This window comes from Pseudorasbora parva, chromosome 24, assembly GCF_024679245.1.
Source record: "Pseudorasbora parva isolate DD20220531a chromosome 24, ASM2467924v1, whole genome shotgun sequence".
In the NCBI taxonomy this organism is placed as follows: domain Eukaryota; kingdom Metazoa; phylum Chordata; class Actinopteri; order Cypriniformes; family Gobionidae; genus Pseudorasbora; species Pseudorasbora parva.
This window is the reverse complement of record NC_090195.1, coordinates 3,757,207-3,779,111: the sequence shown is the minus strand read 5'-3', so window position 1 is coordinate 3,779,111 and position 21,905 is coordinate 3,757,207. Positions and strand designations below refer to the sequence as shown.

Below are 21,905 nucleotides of genomic sequence, written 5' to 3'. Positions count from 1 at the left end.
ACATTAAATTAAAATTAAAAATAGAATACGTTGATTTATTATAACTAAATCCTTAAAATGATCCCATGATTTGAACCCCTAAAAGATTCTACTATATAGATTAGATGAAACGTCTGATAGGTCACTTTTTATCCATCCATCCATCAATCCATCCTTCGGAATGAACGGGTGGATGAACAGATAGATATATGGATATATGTGGATGGATGGATGGATGAATGGTTGGATAGATAGATAGATGGATAGATAGATGGACGGACGGACGGACGGACGGACGGATAGATACATATCCATCCATCCATCCATCCATCCATCCATCCATCCATCCATCCATCCATCCATCCATCCATCCATCCATCCATCCATCCATCCATCCATCCATCCATCCATCGTCTGTCTATCGACCTCCGATTGCATTAATAATATCTGGAAAGAACTGTTCATCATCCATAATCATCTATTAATTTGTGATTTATATATTGCTTCCAATAGTAATTATTTCATTAAAATAAACTGTTAGGTTTGATTGGCGGGCATTGGATCCAGACGGTGTAGTTTCAGCTTCCACCAGTAGGGGCGACCTGGACCATCATAACCTGCTCAACACCTGTCTGTCTTATCCAGGTCTTCTTCTGCTGTCTCTCGCTCTGCTTTTTTAAATATCTACTCCTTCCTTCTCTTTTTATCTCACTTTTAATTCCGATTTCAGCAGAAAGTTGAGCACACGCTTCACAATGAAAGCCAGAGAAGTGTTTGATTTCTGATGGCTTGTTTAACACTAATGAAGGAAAATAAAAGAGAGAGTGGTGAGAAAGAGAACACGTAGAGATGACCTACACCGATGTCTGTGGTCTTGGCCGTGCGCTGGACCGGTAACAGTCATTGTTTTGAGAAAAGACATTCAATATGGAGTCCCACTCCCATAATAAAGCAAAAAAAAAAATGATTGGAAATGTAGATACGGGCCGTTGCGCGGCAGTCAGTAAATCAGTGGTGTCTGACGGACCCACCGCCGCGCGGGGCTGGCATCGGTCTGCATGCGAATGACTTCATCATGCGGATGACAGCATGTCTTCTAGCCCCATTACCCTGATTTGAGGTGGCTACACTGCAGAGATTTATGGGTAGCATTCAGTAACCGCAAGCCGTGGTGGATGGTGCTTGCCACACCCATCAGCAGACACACACATGCTCATGAGCGTCTGTGTCGCTCACTATAACTCACATCACGGTCGTGTTAATTGTCCAGTGACACCGAGCGCAGATCTGCGGTTCTGACATGTTTCCACAGCATCCTCACCCTGAGCAATCTTTTATTGCTCAGAGGTCGCTCTTTATAAAGAACCGTAATAGGTTATAAACAACCGTAAAACGTATCAGGACATTTTAATTTGATTTGATTTCTGTCTGTTTTAACTATAGGCTTTGAATGGTGTAACAAAACAGTAAGACATATCAGGGAATTGTATTTGGTTTTATTTCATAATTTTTTATGCGATACACATGAATAGATACATAAACAGATGTTTCCACAGCATCCTCACCCAGAGGAATGTTTCATTGCTCCGAGGTCACTCTTTATTAATAGGTTTCTCATGGTCTGAAAAAACGTATCAGGAAAAGTATTTTATTTTGATTTTTTTTTTTTTGTATTTTAAAAACAGGCTTCTCAAGGTCTGAAAAAAAAAAAGCAAAATATATCTGGAAATTGTATTTTATTTTTATGTGTTTTAAAAACTGGCTTCTCAAGGTTTTGAAAAACAAAACAAAAAAACATCAGGGAAATTTATGTAATTTTTTTAAATTTAATTACATTTTTATGTATTTTAAAAACAGGCTTTTAAAGGTCTAAAAACTGTAAAACATGTCAGGAATTTTTTATTTTTTTTCCCCTTATATTCTAAAACCTAGCTTCTCAAGATCTTGAAAAACTGTAAAACATACCAGGGAAATTTATTTTATTTTATTTTATTTTTATTTATTGTAAAAACTTCAAGGCTTCAGAAAGGCTTCAGATGGTCTTGAAGAACAAAAAACAAAAAAAACAAAACAAAAAAAAACATAAGGGACATTTTCTATAAAACATTATAGATATTTATGTATATTAAATTAATAATAAATGTTTTTGTATTTTAGAAACAGGATTCTCAAGGTCTGAAAAAAACTAGAACATTTAAGGAAATTGTATTTTATTTCATTTTAATATATTTTAATATATAAGCTGGCTTCTCACAGTCTTGAAAAACTGAAATAAAACATTAGGGAATTTTTGTATTGATTTATTGATCTATTTGTTTATTTTATTTTTATGTATTTTAAAAACAGGCTTCTGAAGGTCTGAAAAAACTAAAACATTTAAGGAAATTTGTTTTATTTTATTTTTATGCATTTTAAAAACTGGCTTCACAAGGTCTTGAAAACAAAAACAAAAAACATCAGGGACATTTTTATTTGATTTATTTATTTATTTTTATCTTATTTTAAAAACAGGCCTGTCAAGGTCTGAGAAAACTAGAACATTCAGGGAAATTTTATTAAAAAAAATATTTATTTATATTTTTATGTATTTTAAAAGCAGGCTTTTGAAGGGCTAAAAACTGTAACACAAATCAGAAAATTTAACTTTTTAAATATTTTAAAAATTGCCTTTTTAAGGTCTGAAAAAAATGTAAACATGCATTTTATTTTATTTTATTTTAGTATGTATTTTAAAAAACAGGCTTCTCAAAAAAAATCAGAAGTTTTATTTCATTATATTTTATGCACTACACAAACAAATGGATGCGTTTAAGGGAATATTTAAATTTGCTTTAAAATAAAATTAAACCCGATTAACAGTCATGGACATTTTGAATATCCTGAAAAGAATATAGATTTAAGTTAATAATAATGACAAACATGTTGGTCTGTTTTGCATAAAAGTATGGCTTTATAATACTTCATAGTCCTAGTTATCAAGGAAATGACTGTCCATTTTGCTCTTGATTTTGAAGGATTTTGATATTGTGACTGAATGAGATTATTTAAATTGTTTAAATGGCACGTCAGATCAGTTTCAATGTGCTGGTCCTTGTCGGACAACTGCTCCTGAATATTTTAAACACATTGGACTAAATCATACGCCAACATAAGACACATTCAGTTTTGGGGTCTTTTTAATTGGTCGAGAAGTCATTATTTTGGAGAGGAAACTATGGCTCAGTGTGTCTGGACTCAGCTTGATTTATTTGTCCAGTTATTTTACACAAATTCATTTTTTTGGTCATTTTACAAATAACTCAAACATTCCCATTTCTTAATAAGCAAATTCTCACTTACATTTGTCTACAAAACTCATAGGCAGAAGCTTTTAGATCAGAAGGCTTTTTATAGATCATGAGAAACATAAATCCAGTCAAGTGTTTCCAAACTTTTCACTGCTACTGTATATGTTTTATAGTCTAAAATAAACAGAAATTCAGTGAGAAATATGGAAGAACAATTATAGAAGTTCTTATGTTTTGGAGAGCAGTTTCTGTTATAATTAACGCACAGCCATGCGTGCAGACGGGAGCTAAACTGCGGATCATTATGGCAAACGAACAGAGAGAGAGACACTTTTAGATTTTCCATTTCATATAATGTGCTGCAAATGTTTCCAATTTTCCATTTCAAACTAGAACAACCTCATTTGGTTAAAGTGGGTGTGAATATGTGTCTGCCAGAGACGGCTCTGACTTTTGAGATTTTAACTTAAACACAGCATTGAAGAGACAGAATGTGAGTCTCCCAGCGTGTGTTTATGTTCATGTATTCATCATTAGTTTCGTTAACCTTCTTCTCTTTTGAATCGCATTTGCCCAGCCGGTGTCCCAAATCCCTGCATGGCATTATGGGAGCTCTTGGATTGGTTGAGACACTGCTACCATGGCAACCTCAGCAGGCATCTCTTCTGGAGTTCTGTCCCTCCTATAGACACACAACACACATAAGTGTGTGTGTGTGTGTGTGTGTGTGTGTGTGTGTGTGTGTGTGTGCGTGTGCGTGTGCATGTGCGTGTGCGTGTGCGTGTGCGTGTGTGTGTGTGTTTTAGGTACTGTAGATAGATCGGGAACCCGGACTAGAATCTAGAATAGATTTGCCATGTAAACGCGGATTCATCTCTCAGAATAACTTTTATAGTGTATAAATTTGTGAGTAATCTAATAACATTTTATAGGATTTTTTTCAGGTTTTCCATCGTCAAATGTTTTGTTAAAATTTTTAATTTAGAAAGCTGGATCTGTTTAAATCTAAATTATAAATTATTATAGTAATTTGTAATATTTTTTATCACTAAAGATAAATATATGTTTTAATATTAGTTTAATAATTTTAACACAACTTCTACTTGGTGTTTAAAATTATTTAAAAAAAGTATGTTTAATGATGCAATCATGAAGTCTTTTTGTATCATCCCCATTTTTCTGTAGTTGTTTCTAAAAATAAAATAATTCAAGAACATAATTCTTGTAATTACACTGTAAAATAAAATTCAACTTAGTGTGTGTTTGTGCTGCCTCAAAATTTTAAGTGTAGTCAACTCAAATATCCAAGTTGTCCCAACTTCACATTTCAAGTTGACTAAACAGGCAGCACACACACTTACTTTTTTAAGGTGATTTTTTTTTATAGCACAGGGTATACATGTTAGTATTCTATAAAATAATTTCTATATTCTGTATATTATAAATTACTGATTTTTTTCATGATGCCACTTCATTACATTAAAATATAATTCATACTGTTAAATTTTAAATAATATAAAGAAATGATTTTAAAATAATTTATATTATTACTAGTAATATATTTACATTTTATAATGCTAATAAAAAAAATATATATATAAAAATATATATATATATATAATATATATATAAATATACGGAAAAGGAAGGCTTTTATGTGTTTAAAAAAAGAAAAAAGAAAGGCTTTTATGTGTTGATTGTTTTATTATTCAATATTTTTACTTTTTATTCATTTTTGTTATTTTTCCCTTGTAGCACTTTGATATTCTTCGGAATGAAAAGTGCATTATAAATAAAATCTACTATTATTAATATTATTATTATTAAACGTATTAATGCAGAGGCGTGAATGAACAGGTATGAAATATTCAAATTGTAATATATATATATATATATATATATATATATATATATATATATATATATATATTCATTATATTTTAATGCAAAGTATATAAAAAAATCATTAATTTATAATGTAATATTGAGCATTTTTTCAGTCTTGAACATTTGTTATCTTAACTATGAAACCGCGTTGATCTATTGTAATATCTCTGTTAGTTCAGGGGGTCAGTGAAGATCAGATTCATTCACAGGCAGCTCATTTTCAGGAACACACACGATCATGCACGACTGCTTCCTCATCTGAAGACATCTTTCCATCGCATTCGTCCGGCTGCTCCTCTATAATCTTCAGAAGGAATATTTGACGAGCTGTTAATGATGCGCTTTAACTCAATCAATGCAACAAAAGACAAACCGCATCACATAAACGGATAAACGAGTGAATGAATGAATATTTCATACCTGCTCGCCCACGCCTCTGCATTAATGAAATGTCAAATAGAAATAAATACTCTGAATATTGCATGTTTTAGGTTATTTCATAGGGAAAATCAAACTTGTGAATTATTAAAGACTATTGTTAAAAAAATGAATTATTTTTTTGGAAAAATCTGACAGCACCTGCTCATTAATGAGTAAAAATGATGTGAAATGTGACACTATGCAATTTTGCTCACCAATTATATGGTGCAACTTTCTAACAAACACTGAGTGTGATGTACCACTGGCCTTTCGTTTAACTTTTATTGTGACAGCAATTAGTATTCAGCAGCGTTTAGAACCCCCCCCCCCCCCCCTCTCTCTCTCTCTCTCTCTCTCTCTCTCTCTCTCTCTCTCTCTCTCTCTCTCTCTCTTCTCTCTCATTCTCTGTGTTTACTGCACAGTTAGTGAAGCTTATCGCCTGGCAACCACAATTAAAGTACACCAAGTCAGCAGTAGCAAAGAAACCGGCTGTGATAAAAAAAACTCCAGAACACCTCGAGCAGAGAGAGAGAGACAGAGAGAGACACCGGCGTGTGTTTTAGTTAGTCTGTACCTGAAGATCCTCAAATTAAACAAAGGGAAAGCAAATGCGTCAGGTGAAACTGGAACTGCACAGGTATGTGATCGCTGAAGACTGAAGTGTGTGTTTGAGAGAGTGTGTGTGTGTAAACGTCTTTACCTGTAGCTCACGATCACACACGATGCTGTTCTCCGTGAGAAGTTGTCCATCTGTGATTTCATTCACCACTAACGTCAGTCGCTGTCAGCGGAGGAAATGCATCAGCATCAGACGTTAACAAGTGTTTAAACAACTTTGCGTGACTGTAGCTTTAAAATTATACTTTAGATGTCATTTTATAAATCAGTTTTTTTGTTTTGTGTCTGTCACTCTCACAGGTAAAGGTCAGAATCACAGCAGTGACCGTCCTGTCTCCAGCTGTTAGCTTTGAACCAACACACACCATTTCAAATGTCACCACATCTGTCTGTCTGTCTATCATTCTATCTACCGTTTTATCTATCATTCTATCTATCGGCCTATCATGTCATCTATCATTCTGTCATTCTATCTATCGTTCTATCATCTATAATTCTGTCTATCGTTCTATCATTCTATATCCATCAATCATTCTATCGTTCTATCATTCTGTCGTTCTATCATCTATCATTCTATCGTTCTATCTATTGTTCTATCATCACTATCTATCATTTTGTAATTCTCTGTGTCTATCATTCTGTCTTTCATTCTTTCCATTGTTCTATAATTTTGTCTATCGTTTTATCTATCATTCTATCATTTTTCATTCTGCCTATCATTCTGTCTGTTTATCCATCCATCCATCCATCCATCCATCCATCCATCCATCCATCCATCCATCCATCCATCCATCCATCCATCCATCCATCCGTCCATCCATCCATCCATCCATCCATCCATCCATCCATCCATCCATCCAATATTGTTTAATGTATTAAACATGGTTTAATGTATCCAGACATCATTCTAATGTGCTGGAGATCATCTGACTGTATATGTCACGGCTTCTTACCAAATCAATAACTAAATTGGCATGAAGAGTGTAAGGGTGCTTTCACACCTACCTTGTTTGGTCCAGATTTTCGGACTTTTCAGTTTGGTACGAACCAAAATTACAGGTGTGAAACCTCCCTCGGACCACGGTCCGGACCCAAGAGACGAAATTTGGTCCGACGAAAAGAGGTAGTCTCGGTCTGGACCAAACTTGTGGTTTGTTTCTTTTGTGAAAGCATTTTCTGTATAGTTCGGACTTTCAGACCATTTACAGGCAGTTCTAGTGGTAGGATTAGTGAAAAAACAGATTAAACTCACAGCACATGCAGTGATGGAGCGCAGCATTTTAAACAGAACCGCTTGTGTAGTCAGCTGTGAACAGCGTGCTTTGCTTGACTTTTTATTTTCGAGCTTTATATTTTATATATATATATATATATATATATATATATATATATATATATATATATATATATATATATATATATTATATTGTCTGTGAGACAAGTAGCCTATATGCTGAGTTTCGGTTTATTTATGAGACCGGTCCAGTTCATGTGCAACGCAAATGATCGCTCCGTCACGGGTTGTCTGCTATATTATTTATTAAAGCTTATTTATTAAATTCAGGCAAATGATGAAACATTTATTAAAATTAAGATACAATTTATACAAGGCTTTCTACAAAACAAAACTTAATGAAGTAGTCAAAATCATTTCTGACCCGATGTCTTTGAGCTATATTGCACATCTGTGCACGTTTCATAATCAATATAGCCTAGATGAAATAATTAAAAATAACATTATTATATTTAAACAAAATACATTGTTTGGCTAAAAAAGTATAGCCTAGTCTTCTCCTTCCTGTCGGCGCCGATACATTTTTTGCACAACGAGGACGTTCATTTGGTGAATTTGCCTCGAGTATAGTTGGTGCTGCAGATAGTAATGCCATAATATGCCACAGTATTGGCAACGTTATGCGTCTGTTCATTCATTCTTGTCAAAGTTACCCGCTGAATTGACAACACACTGACATCAGACGCACGTCCGCTAACAAACCAGTCAATGTTAAGATGCTGCCCACATAGATGATGACGACAGGACGCCAGTGTGTCATGTTAAGTCCTTTAGTGCGCTTGCATAACTGCAATGTGAAAGGAAACCAAAACTAACCAAACGGATACAATGTGTCAAAACACGAACTTTGGTTCGGACCTTGGTGCGGACTTTCAGGTGTGAAAACGCCCTAAATGACTGGATTATGTGAGATGTAAGTGTGTGGAGGGATGCACGAGACATAGCACAGATTGGGTTAACAGTCAGTTAAACAGTTTAGTGTCATACTCATCATATAAAATACTTCACCACAGAATGATTGCAATTGACCAATCAGAACGAAGAATTCTGTAATGATACTATGAGATGACTATCTCTGTAAATTGGTTGTAACGTTGTGTTTGTGTGTGTGTTTCAGAGTCTGGGCTCCATTGACAGGAAGGGAACGCGGCAGAGAAGGTAAGACTCGTCTGTTGTCATGCTGTCATTCTGATGATGCCAGGGTTAAACAACTGTTAAAACACTTCAGAATGAATCAGTCCAGTCATTGGGAAATCGTTTGACCTTAATTGGGCCAAAGTGACCCACAGAACAGAGAGATAATCTAGTTTTAGACAACTGTAATCTAGAGGAAGCATTTATAATGCCAACCTGACTGTGATTACTGCATCCGTCTGAGAGTGTGTATGAATGTCTTTCATTTGGAGACAAAATTGTCACCAGAAATCAGGTAAATCAGACATAACATCCTCAACTGGGTAAGGGAATAATTCATATAATGTTTGTTTTCATTTTAAAAATGCATACATATTATTTTAGGGTCATAGTCATCATAATTAGCATCGTTAAAGTGACTCCTAAAAAGTTCATTTAATTAGCAGACACATATAGTCTTTCTCTGGTCGTGTTTTCAGGTGGTTCAATGCTTTAGTTTCAATAGCATAGATGATCTTGAGCGATAGTCAATGAAGAAAGAATTGATTATAATACAAATGTATTTGAAAATTAAAAAACTTCATAATTGAGGGAAGATTAGGCTTCACAAGTTCATAAAAACGAAACATCCCATGACAGAAATGAATTATAACAACAAGTGTTATGATAATATAGGTCTATATTGTTCTGGATATGATAACACTATAAATTGCTTGTGAAATCGTGAAAGAAAATGGCAGGTTATGGATCGTTGCAGTTGCATCTCAACACTAAATGAGTAAAATGAGTCTTCATTGGCTCTTTAAAGTGTCAGTGCTCCTGACATGTTAAATTGACCTGGGATTGTGCTATTATTCAGGGTCTGTGTGTTTCCGAGTCTGTGAATTATGAATCTGTCACACAATGTGGCGTAGGAGAGCCTTCCTATCAACAAGAGCACCAATGTTACCTTGGTTACTAGATTGAAAATGGCAGATCTCCTAAATCTGTCACTAATGGCTGACTAATGAGATCTGAACCGCTGATTGGATCTGATCAAAGGACGAGCACACAATGAAGTCTTGTTTTTCCTCTTTGGGTAGGTTTAATAAAGCTGCTTTGTGAGATTTCTCACCCTAGATCAGTGTGATTACAGATGTAGTGTTGGCTTCATATTTCCTAATTGGTGTGTTGGTTGTGTATGTTCTGGTCACAGGTAAAATGCTCTAATAACGTGTCCTAAGAAGATTTTTTTTTTGGTCTTAGCTAAAATTGAAATCAAAATGAGTTTTACTAAATCTAAACTCACACTGACAGCAAATAAATATACCACTGTTCGGCATTTTTTTGAAAAATATTCCTTTCCTTTAAAGTATTAATTTCATAGTCATCCCAAACTTTTGTCAACGCTCAAGTTGTCTCAAAACAAATTGTGAACTAAAATGACTCGCGCTCTTAATCCGTAGGGTTTAATATGGAGTTGGCCGACCCTTTGCAGCTATAACAGCTTCAGCTCTTCTGGGAAGGCTTTCCTCAAGGTTTAGGAGTGTGTTTATGGGAATTTTCTTCTAGAAGTGCATTTGTGAGGTCAGGCACTGATGTTAGACGAGAAGGCCTGGCTCTCAGTCTCCGCTCTAATTCATCCAAAAGCTGTTCAGGACCCTGTGCAGGCCAGTCAAGTTCCTCCACACCAAACTCACTCATCCATGTCTTTATGGACCGACGCTTTGTGCACTGGAGCGCAGTCATGGTGGAACAGGAAGGGGCATCCCCAAACTGTTCCCACAAAGTTAGGAGCATGAAATTGTTCAAAATGTCTTGGTACGCTGAAGCATAAAGAGTTACTTTCAGTGGAACTAAGGGCCAAGCCCAACCTCTGAGAAACAACCCAACACCATAATCCCCCCTCTACAAAACTTAACATATGGCACAATGCAGTCAGGCAAGTCCCGTTCTCCTGGCAACCGCCAAACCCAGACTCGTCCATTGGATTGTCAGACAGAGAAGCTTGATTGGTCACTCAGAGAACACGTCTAACTGCTCTAGAGTCCAGTGGCGGCTGCTTTACTCCACTGCATCCCTCGCTTTGCATTGCTCTTGGTGATGTAAGGCTTGGATGAGCTGCTCGGCCATGGAAACCCATTCCATGAAGCGCTCTACACACTGTTCTTGAGCTCATCTGAAGGCCACAGAAGTTTAAAGGTCTGGAGCTATTGACTCAGCAGAAAGTTGGTGACTTCTGCGCACTGTGACCCTCAGCATGCGCTGACCCCGCTCTGTGATTTTACGTGGCCTAACACTTCGTGGCTGAGTTGCTGTTGTTCCCAATCGCTTCCACTTTGTTATAATCCCACTAAAAGTTGAGTGTGGAATATTTAGTAGTGAGGAAATGTCAGGAATGGACTTTTTTTTTTTGCACAGGTGGCAACCTATCACGGCACCACGCTTGAGTTCACTGAGCTCCTGAGAGCGAACCATTCTCTCACTAATGTTTGTAGAAGCGTCTGCAGGCCTAGTGCTTGATTTATACACCTGTGGCCATGAAGGTGATTGGAACACCTGAATTCAATGATTTGGAGGGGTGTCCCAATAGTTTTGGCAGTTTTGTGTAGTTTACTTGCTACTGAGTACTGAGTACTGAGTGCAAACTGTCTTGTCAAGCAGACAAAATATGAAAACTGTGACACCTTACGCCCAGACATTATATTCAGCCAGTCACATTGTTCTTAAGTGCAGTGAGTGAACGCAATCGGTGAACTAACTGTTAGTGGTTGCCGCAAGTCTTTGTGTAGAATTAGTGAGAAATAAAATGCATGTGCTGTAACCATTAGTGGTCTTGCGTTTGAACGTCTAGTAACCAATTGTGAACAAATCACATAAGCTTTAAGTTTTGAGACTAGTTATTGTGGCTTGCAGAACTAAAGGGAGAAAATCAAATGAATTAGCATGAGTGATATATGGCAGCAGTGTCCGTATGTCTCTCTGTCTCTCTCTCTCTCTGACCCACATAAGCATTTTTCACATAGACAGTCTAATAACTTTAATAAGTGTGCATGTTTCAGTGTTTGGTTTTGTGGTTAATGTGTGTATTTGTAAAGGTTGACTCAGCCGTGTGTGTGTGGAGGGGCTGGCGTTGTGGTTTGCGTGTTTGATGTGGTTTGGCCATGAAAAGTCTGACGGTTCCCCAACAGTGCTGTGCCAGAGACACAGACACACACACCTCAATTAAGCCCCGTCAGAGGAACTTTCCCGCGAAATTGTTGCTAAGAACACACGCCTGGCATTTCGTTCATTTGTAAGCTCGTGTGTGTGTGTGTGTGTGTGTGTGTGTGGCTTCGTCTTTTCTCGTACACACACACACAGGCATATACACACGTTTGGCCGCCAGTCTGGATGAAGGTATGGAGATGACACAGCGGAAACCACTTCCTCGCAAACACACACTCTTGTGTGTTACCGTGTGTGTGGGTTGTTTCTATAAATGTATGACACATTCACATGCTCACAATCCGCTCCAGAATAAATAATCACCATGATGGCCGTCTCCACTCTGATTGGAATCTTGACGCCCTGTGGAATTGTGGGATTCTGAAGGGAACGACAAGATGGGAGCCGCTGTCCATTACGGCATTCCGGCAATGACCACAGAGAGAGAGAGAGAGAGAGGAGGAGAGAGAGATAGAGAGAGGAGAGAGAGGTGGAGAGAGAGTTGGAGAGAGAGAGAGGTGCGGAGAGAGAGAGAGAGAGAGCGAGAGAGAGAGAGAGAGAGGCAGTGAGACAGGGCGAGTAGGTGTCCCTCTAGGGAAGCCACTTTTTATTTTGGGATTTCTGGGAACATGAATCAGATTTTCATGTAATTGAGTACTTTTATAATACATGCTCTTGCTGTTATTGTAACTGATTCATCTGTGCATGTTATTTTAAAGAAAAAAGTGCATAATCGTCCATCAAAATATAACTTTTTAACTTTTGAAATGTATTTTTGACTGCGCAGGTTATTGGCTGTTTAAAGATCATATATCATAATCATAGTCATTTACAAGGTTGTGCATAATCAGAACTGAACTGAGAATGTTGTTTGCATTCTGATTAATTTCTCGAATTTGATAGCAAACTAGATTCAGATGGTTAATTGAGGTTAATTGAAATTACAATAAATTTACATAAGTATTTGTAATTGTTTAGCTACTTATCATTTATCAAGAAAATTTTTTACTGTTGATTTGATAGATTTTATTGAAAGTTTTTAAAGAAGTTTTGAAGGTTTATAGGCTGTATGGATGGATGGACGGACAGACAGACACAGATAGACAGACGAACGTGTCATATATATGTAGTTTATTTTAATGAAATAATTACCATTGGAAGCAATATATAAATCACAAATTAATTGATGATTATGGATGATAAAGAACAGTTCTTTCCAGATATTATCAATGCATCGGAGGTCGATGGATGGATGGATGGATGGATGGATGGATGGATGGATCTGTAGATGGATGGATGGATGGATGGATGGATCTGTAGATGGATGGATCTGTAGATGGATGGATGGATGGATGGATGGATGGATGGATGGATGGATGGATCTGTAGAGGGATGGATGGCTGGATGGATTGATTGATTGATCTGTGGATGGATGGATGGATGGATGGATGGATGGATGGATGGATGGATGGATCTGTAGATGGATGGATGAATGGATGGATGGATCTGTAGATGGATGGATGGATGGATTGATCTGTAGATGATGGATGGATGGATTGATCTGTAGATGATGGATGGATGGATGGATCTGTAGATGGATGGATGAATGGATGGATGGATCTGTAGATGATGGATGGATGGATTGATCTGTAGATGATGGATGGATGGATGGATCTGTAGATGGATGGATGAATGGATGGATGGATCTGTAGATGATGGATGGATGGATTGATCTGTAGATGGACTGATCTGTGGATGGATGGATGGATGGATAGATGGATGGATTGATCTGTAGATGGATGGATGGATTGATCTGTAGATGGACTGATCTGTGGATGGATGGATGGATGGATGGATGGATTGATCTGTAGATGATGGATGGATGGATTGATCTGTAGATGATGGATGGATGGATGGATCTGTAGATGGATGGATGAATGGATGGATGGATCTGTAGATGATGGATGGATGGATTGATCTGTAGATGGACTGATCTGTGGATGGATGGATGGATGGATGGATGGATCTGTAGATGGATGGATGGATTGATCTGTAGATGGATGGATGGATGGATGGATGGATGGATGGATCTGTAGATGGATGGATGAATGGATAGATGGATGGATCTGTAGATGGATGGATAGATAGATAGATAGATAGATAGATAGATAGATAGATAGATAGATAGATAGATAGATAGATGGATGGATGGATGGATGGATGGATGGATGGATGGATGGATGAATGGGTGGGGATGGATGGATGGACGGATGGATGGACGGACATAGACAGATAAATACATAGACAGATGGAGGATGGACAGATAGATACGGATAGATAAATGGGTGAATGGATAAATGGATGATAGTTAGATATATAGACAGACGAATGGATGGATGGACAGAGACAGATAAATAGATAGACGGATGGAGGATGGACAGATAGATACGGATAGACAGACAGACGGACGGATGTATAGTTGACATGAATGATGTTTGAAATGCCACCTTATTTAGCCTATATATTTGATCATATTTAGTAAATATACTTGTTTTTGTATTGGGGAGAAAGAACAATTTCTTTCTTAATTCTTTGATTTATGAGTTCAGTAAATTCCTCTTCTTGTCATCCCAAATGCCAATTCAGCTTCCTGTGGGTGCTGTTCAAATTCACATGCATGATTTAAACATGTAGTCGATTGTTCTATTCTGAGTCACTTTAATGGTGATTTTTGTTTTTTAAAGTTAACACACATACCTCAGTACTGTGTGTGTGCGTGTTTGTGTGTGTGTGTGTGTGTGTGTGTGTGTGTGTGTGTGTGTGTGAGAGGGTCAAAGACTTTAAGTGGAATAACACGGCACGACACATTTGATGTGCGGTATATGGAGAGCTTTTATTTTTGTCTTAACTAACCAATTTATGTGTACGCTGGCACTGGTGTTTAATACTGTGTGTGTTTGGTATTTATATGCTTGTCTAATGAGCAGCCTGGGCCGAAACGTTGGATCTGTGCGCTGGCTTCAGTCTGAGCGCCGATCGACATCAAACAGCGGAGGCAGACACTCGTCTCTCCCGCTCCGCTCCGCTCTCTCCAAACCCCTGAGAGAGAGATGCCTGCCTGCTGATCATAGAGATCCTGCTGCCTTCACTAACTTATATTTCATAATATGAATATATAAATGTATGAATCTGAATTACATATAAAATATCTATTTGGATTACACAGTTTTAACAGAAACTTATCAACTTAATGTGATGCATATTTGTCAGTCATACATAAATGAAGAAGGTAAGATTTCTCTACTCAAACATATCATTGCATAACTTTATTATTAAGTTTTTTATTAACTATTTGCACACTGTAAAAAAAAATCAGGTCTCAAATTGAAAATTTTCAAGTAGGGGGTGCAACGGATCGCAGTTGATTCATGATCCGAATGAATCACGATCCACGGTTCGGAACGCACATGACCCGCGGATTTATTTCGCTTTTTTTTTTTTTACTAGACGAAAATCTAGTAATTTCCCCACAGATGCATATAATGTAAAGTGTACTCTGTTTCAGAGTCAACATGGCTTTTTTGCCTTGTGTAAACCAAGGAAAATGGCTTTTAGCTTCAGGTAAACAAGTGATATTAATGGAGAGCACTCTTTACTGGAGGTGGGAAAAAAAGTTCTTTATGACCTGCAGGATTTCTTTTAAAAAGATTTTAAAAAATGAAAGAAAAAACGAGTTGGCTGTTTTTGTCTATTGTAAGTTCTGATTTAAAATGTTTGTTATTTTAACATAGTCTAGCCCAGTGGTTCTCAAACCTGTCCTGGAGTACCACCAGCCCTGCACCTCTCCCTCATCTAACACACCTGATTCAACTCATGAGCTCATTAGTAGAGACTGCAAGACCTGAAGTGGGTATGTCAGAAATTGGGAGATATACAAAATGTGCAGGGCTGGTGGTACTCCAGGACAGGTTTGAGAACCACTGGTCTAGCCAGTTTCTAAGGCCCCGTTCACACCGCAAGTCCTAATGCTCAATTCTGATTTTTTGCTCAGATCTGATTTTTTGTTTGGCTGTTCACATTACCTTTTAAAATGTGGCCTATATCTGATTCCAGTGTGAACTGTTTCAGGTTTCAAACAAACCCGCATGTGCAAAAGAACAATATCAATGACATCAGACGCTGCACGCTGTTGCACTAAAGTTCGGGAGGTTATAGCGGAAGTAAGCATTTTTGGTTTTATTCAAACATGTTTGTGTAATGGAAGCCATAACAGTAAAGAGCATGTGCTGAAGAGGGGAAGAACGAAAAGAAAGAGAGCAAAATTGGTTATTTTGGCCTTTTGTCACCTTCCTTTGGCACTGAAGCCATGTTTTTATGGCCCCATTCTTTCATTTCGTGTGCTTTCAAAAACGGAGCGGTTACGTTAGGATCCTTCTAGTTTAGCTTGAATTGAAGTATCTCCCCATATACTAAATAGGTCTAACACCTCACTCTCCCTCCACTGACTCGCTCCATCGCTGTTCTCCATATCTAGTCAAGTTTTTAATGTTACTGTCTGTGTCTGTTCTGTCTAACTCGCCGGTGCATAATTGTGACAAATGTCGACATAGATTGATGTAAAATACGCATCATATCCGCATCAAATCCGCTTTGGTTGTTCACACTGTGGCCGCATTGGAAAAAATCTGATCTGGGTCTGATTCAGGACCACATATGTATGTGGTCTAAATCTGATTTGAAAAAATCAGATCTGGGCTAGATTTGAGTGTTCACACTACCTCTGAAGAGGTCTGACCTGGTCACTTGACCCCAAAAAAATCTGATTTGGGCCACTTTTGCCTGCAGTGTGAACAGGACCTAAGGTACTGCAGTAATGCATTGAATAAAACATTGTTTAGTGTGTTTAAACAGGCGTGAGAGGTCTTCTCTCTGCCCTGAGAACGTTGGTTACACCACTATTTTCAAGTGACTGATCACATCTAAAATTTTCAGTTGGCCGAATTGAATTTACGTGACTTAAATTGCATAAATTCACAGAATGTCAATTCGGCCAACTGAAAAATGTAGATGTGATTAGTCACTAGAATTGTTTTAAATTTTAATAAATTTTTTTTTTTTTTTTTACAGTGCATCTATTGGATTATATTTAATCATATTTTCAGTTAATTGTGAAAAGAATTACATTTACTCAGGTAAAAGTATGAACATGTTTAAAATATAGCTAGCTGTGGAACAAGCGATATTCAATTAGTTCAAACGTATGAGATTAAAACACATTACTGATGTGATAAATATATAAACATGACTATTACTAGAACTATTAGAACTATTACAGAAACCTGTTTCTTATCCGTTGTGTGACTGACAAATATGCATCACATTAAGTGTATTAGTTTATGTTAAAGCTGCATGAAATTCAAATACATAAATCTTAAATTTGGGTCTGAATAATTCTGCGACTGCATTCAAAGAAGGCCATCCCAGAATGCTTTGCGCGGCTTTGTAACAGATCTTGTCTCTCTCCCTCTCTCAATCATGTGTAAAAGTGCGTGTGAATTAAGCGTTGACGACTTGTGCCGTGTTTATGTTTGGTATTTATTTTTATACTCGTGTTTGTGTGTGTACTCTTGAAGGAGGTGATGTCATCACTCAGGCCTTCCTACTGTAAGAAATCTTCCAATGGCATTACATCAGCACGCGGGACCCCGAGCGAGCGCAGTGTCATCCGGAGCAGCTGCCGCAGGAATCCGATTCATTCTTCCTGCCTTATTCCCAAACGACTTCTATCTAGGAACATTCCCTCTAGAAATACGGATGCGGTCAGCTCTCCGTGTGATGAGCGCTCGGGCCGTTTGCTCGCTGACCTTGTCCTTCACTGTTTAAACATTCTTCAGTCGCACTTGTTGACTTGTTTGTCATTAAGCGATTGCGAGGTCGTTCATTCACGCATTTACAGCGCTGTCAGATCTGCATATAGCGGCCGACTGCTGCTGTTATGACAACGCTGTTGCTAATGAGACACAATCCTGCTCGCATACAGATTTAAAGGGGATCTCGTGGAGAACATTTCCGGGTCATGTTGCAGTAAAGCCTGTTTTTTGTTTTGATTTTGAGCTATGATATTATTTTATGACAGTTACACATTTTTCTTATAAATATACCTTCCAAATTAAGAAAAAAAAACATTTGGTCCACTAGTTGGAAACCTAATTGCAAATCTGGGAATCTAATTAGAAAACATGGAAATTTTAGGAAAATGTAAAACTATTTGTATTTATTTATTTGTTTGTTTGTTAATTAATTTAATTTATTTTTTATTAGATTATTTAAAATCTGAGAATAAAAATGTTTTTATTTATTTATGAAAATGTAAAAAATTAATTTGAAGATTTGTTTGTTTATTGTTTTTAATAAAATCTGGGAATAAAAACACATGGAAATTTTAGGAAAATGTAAAACAACAAAAATATATTTGTTTGTTTGTTTGTTTGTTTAATTTAATTTATTTTTATCAATATTTTATAAAAGATCTGGGAATAAAATGTGAAAACTTGTAACAATGTATCAATTAATTAGAAGTTTTTTTTTCTTCAATTCTGCGAATAAAAATTAAAACATGGACATTTTAGGAAAATGTAACACAACAAACATTTTTTATTTATTTTTTTGTTAGTTTTTAATACATTTTTATCCATATTTTATTTCAAATTTATGAAAATGTAAAAAAATAAAATAATTAGAAGATTTGTTTGTTTATTGTTTTTAATAAAATCTGTAAATACATGGACATTTTAGGAAAATGCAAAACAACAAAAATATATATATATATTTTTGTTTTGTTTTTTGATTTTTTTTAAATATATTTTTATCCATATTTGATAAAAGATCTGGGAATAAAAATGTAAAACTTGTAAAATATGAAACATTTTAGGAAAATGTAATACAATTAATTAGAAGATTTTTTTTGTTTATTGTTTTTAATCGAATCTGGGAATAAAAAGTAAAGATGGACATTTTAGGAAAATGTCAAACAACAAAAATATAAATGTATTTGTTTGTTAGTTTAATTTAATGTATTATTATCCATATTTTATTCAAATCCGGGGATAAAAATCGAGAACTTTTTAATTAAATTATTTTTTATTACATTTTTTATTAACATGTAAAATGTAAAACAATTAATTAGAACATTTGTTTGTTTATTGTTTTTAATAATAAAAAGTAAAACACATGGACATTTTAGGAAAATGTAAAACAACAAAAATATTGTATTTATTTATTTGTTTGTTAGTTTTAATTTATTACCGGTATTATCAATTTTTTATATAAAATCTGGAAATAACATTGTGGTGTGACAGGCAGCGGGGCGAGGGACCGCGAGAGCGGGCCGGTGATTAATGTTGACAAGTGCCAGCTGCGTGGCACACCGGTCTCGTCTCGCGGCCATGTGACGGGAGCATAAAAGGAGGAACAAGAGTTGCGGAAGAGGAGAGAGGACCAGGCCTGGATTTTATGTTATGTTGTATTTTATGTGTGTTGGTGTTAGTGGGCAGTCGTCCGTGAGGGGCTGCCCGCGGTTTTACTTTCGTTTTGTTTATTTATTTTGAATTAATAAATGTTGTTGAATGTTCGCCGGTTCCTGCCTCCTTCCTTCCATCCACGAACTTCATTACATTACATTAATCACTGGCCCGCTCTCGGGGTCCCTCGCCCCGCTGCCTGTCCCACCACAAACATTTTAGGAAAATGTAAAACGTAATTTTTTTTATTGTTTTTAATTTTATTATAATTTATTTATTTTATGATTAATATTATCATCCATGTTTTAATGATGATGATAATAATAATAATAATAGTCATCATTATAATAATAAATGCAGAGTAATAATCAATAACAATTATAATTAATAAACAATTGTATTAGTGTTATACATATTATTATATTAATTATATTATTATTTATATTTATTTTTATTTTTAGGTTTATCCTTTTAGTTTTGGGCAAAAGGATTTTTGATTGAACTGATGAAGTTCAGTGACACTGAAATGGTTAAATATGTTATTTGTTAGTGAAGATCAAATATTTATACATGCACATAAAACATGTTGGAACATTATGATGGAAAATGTTTGGTGTATCTCTGGCAGCGGGAATGTTTAATAAATCAGAGAATTTATTACAGTAATCATGCTGTTTCTGTGTGTGTGTGTTTTGCAGGACTGAGTCTGGGATTGTGAAGTTGACGCAGCGACTCTCTTTGAAGGACAAACACTGCAAGGAGGAGCGCAGTCTGCCGTCCAGACCTCCAGCCTACAGGAGGCGCTCTCTCAGCGTGGACTGGTACATTTACAGCACAGCAAATCACCCTCAGTCTATTGCTGCGTCCCAATTCGCCTACTTATACTACGTCCTAAAAGTATGTACTCTTTTTGTGATTCCCGCCATGTTTGTAGTTTTTTAACGCTTTTTATCCACGTTTGTATTTCTAATCTAATCCTCGTCCAACTCGCAATGGGTTGTGGGAAATATCAACCGTTAGAGTCCGCATCGATTCTCACTTCGAATTCAGACCGGAAATAGTAAACCGTCCGGGTATCTTTGGAATACTCTTTTCTGCATACTACGATTTGGGACATACTAATTATATTTTCCAATACTATTTAGTATGGATAGAATGCGAATTGGGACGCAGGGTATGTTACAAATAATGTCATTTTAAGGCCAGTCCACACTGCACCGACAGACGGCAACTGACACTTCATTGGATCGGTGAACGTGTTGAATTGGCTTTATCTGTCTTGGAAAGTCTGAGAAGTGACGTACTCTAATGTGGTGACTGTCTGCAGTGTGAATTGGCATTTGAACAGCTAAAAAGCTGTTTAAGAGAGAGGTTGACCAGCCATTTGGACTCAAAAGATTGCAAGGAAGCCATGTCTAAACGCTGCTGGTTTTCTCAAGGTTTTTCCTCTGCTCATCTCCACAGACATCATGACTCCAGTTATGACTCTCTCTCTCCTCTCCACCCTCCCCATCTGTCACGGCGTTTGCATGTCCAAAACTCACAAATCTGACTCACTCGCTTCCAAGATGCATACAGAAAAGATGAGCTTTTCTTGGGAGCTTTTTTTCTGCGATGATAAACATGCACATAAGGCACAAGAATCTGTTACTGTTGAAGAAAAATGACCAGAATTACTCATTTGGCAACACAATTATTCATGGTGCACAGAGACAGCATCTCAAGTCGTCACATTTCTTTCTTTAGCACTTTCACAATTGTTTCAAAGCAGCTTCACAGAAAATCATCACGTTAATGTTTATAATATCCTAATATCTTCATGCCTCGTAGTCATCTAGCAGACTCGATCTGTGCAATAATATCGTCTACATTTTTTAATGATATAAACAATCAAGCAATTGAGATTTGGTTTAGTATATGAGTATAATGCATGTATATGAAAAAACTTAGATATTATATATGTCTAACTTTATTGGTGTATATATACATACACTATATATATATATATATATATATATATATATATATATATATATATATATATATATATATATATATATATATATATACACACACAACTTTATAAAGAGCTGGGTGATAATATAGTTACATTTTATGATAAAAATAAAAAGTCATGCAGACTGTTGTATATAATATATATATCCAACTTTTTATACTGAGCTGTCCCAAAATACTGCTGACCTTAAAAAGTACTTAAATGGACTCTTTTTGTAAAACTTTTTGTTTCCTTTTTAAGTTCTTGTGCTTTTGTTTGTGCATGAGAAGGCCGCATCTGGGTCGTGGCATATGGCACATTGGAAGCCGGGCTCCAGAGACGCATATAACTCCGGGGAGTCTCGGGGCGGTGTGTCCCCAGGATGTAGCCACCCTGGCTGGGCACGATGAGGGCCGGGCCCCCCTGTTTTTGGGACCGTGCAGAGACTCACGCAGACTCCCTGTCACCTCCTGCACGCCGAGCTGTCTGTCGCCAGTGCCTCTTAGACTGGCCTAACGTCACACACACACGTACGGGGCCGTTGCACAAAGACACATCCGCGCGCACGCATTCATACATTGATT

The 21,905-nt window shown here is 36.6% G+C and overlaps 1 protein-coding gene across 4 annotated transcripts in view; it reads left to right on the top strand.

The window, feature by feature from the left end:
- ankfn1b (ankyrin repeat and fibronectin type III domain containing 1b) overlaps nucleotides 1-21,905 on the top strand; it is a 98,052-nt gene that overhangs the window by 41,810 nt on the left and 34,337 nt on the right. For 3 of the 4 annotated variants that reach the window (XM_067435010.1, XM_067435009.1, XM_067435008.1), the window contains 2 exons: nucleotides 8,603-8,643; nucleotides 20,024-20,146. In XM_067435010.1, the coding sequence (XP_067291111.1) occupies nucleotides 8,603-8,643; nucleotides 20,024-20,146 (164 nt within the window). Of the gene's footprint in view, nucleotides 1-6,049; nucleotides 6,211-8,602; nucleotides 8,644-20,023; nucleotides 20,147-21,905 lie in introns of those variants that run through there. The other variant, XM_067435011.1, reaches the window with a different exon arrangement.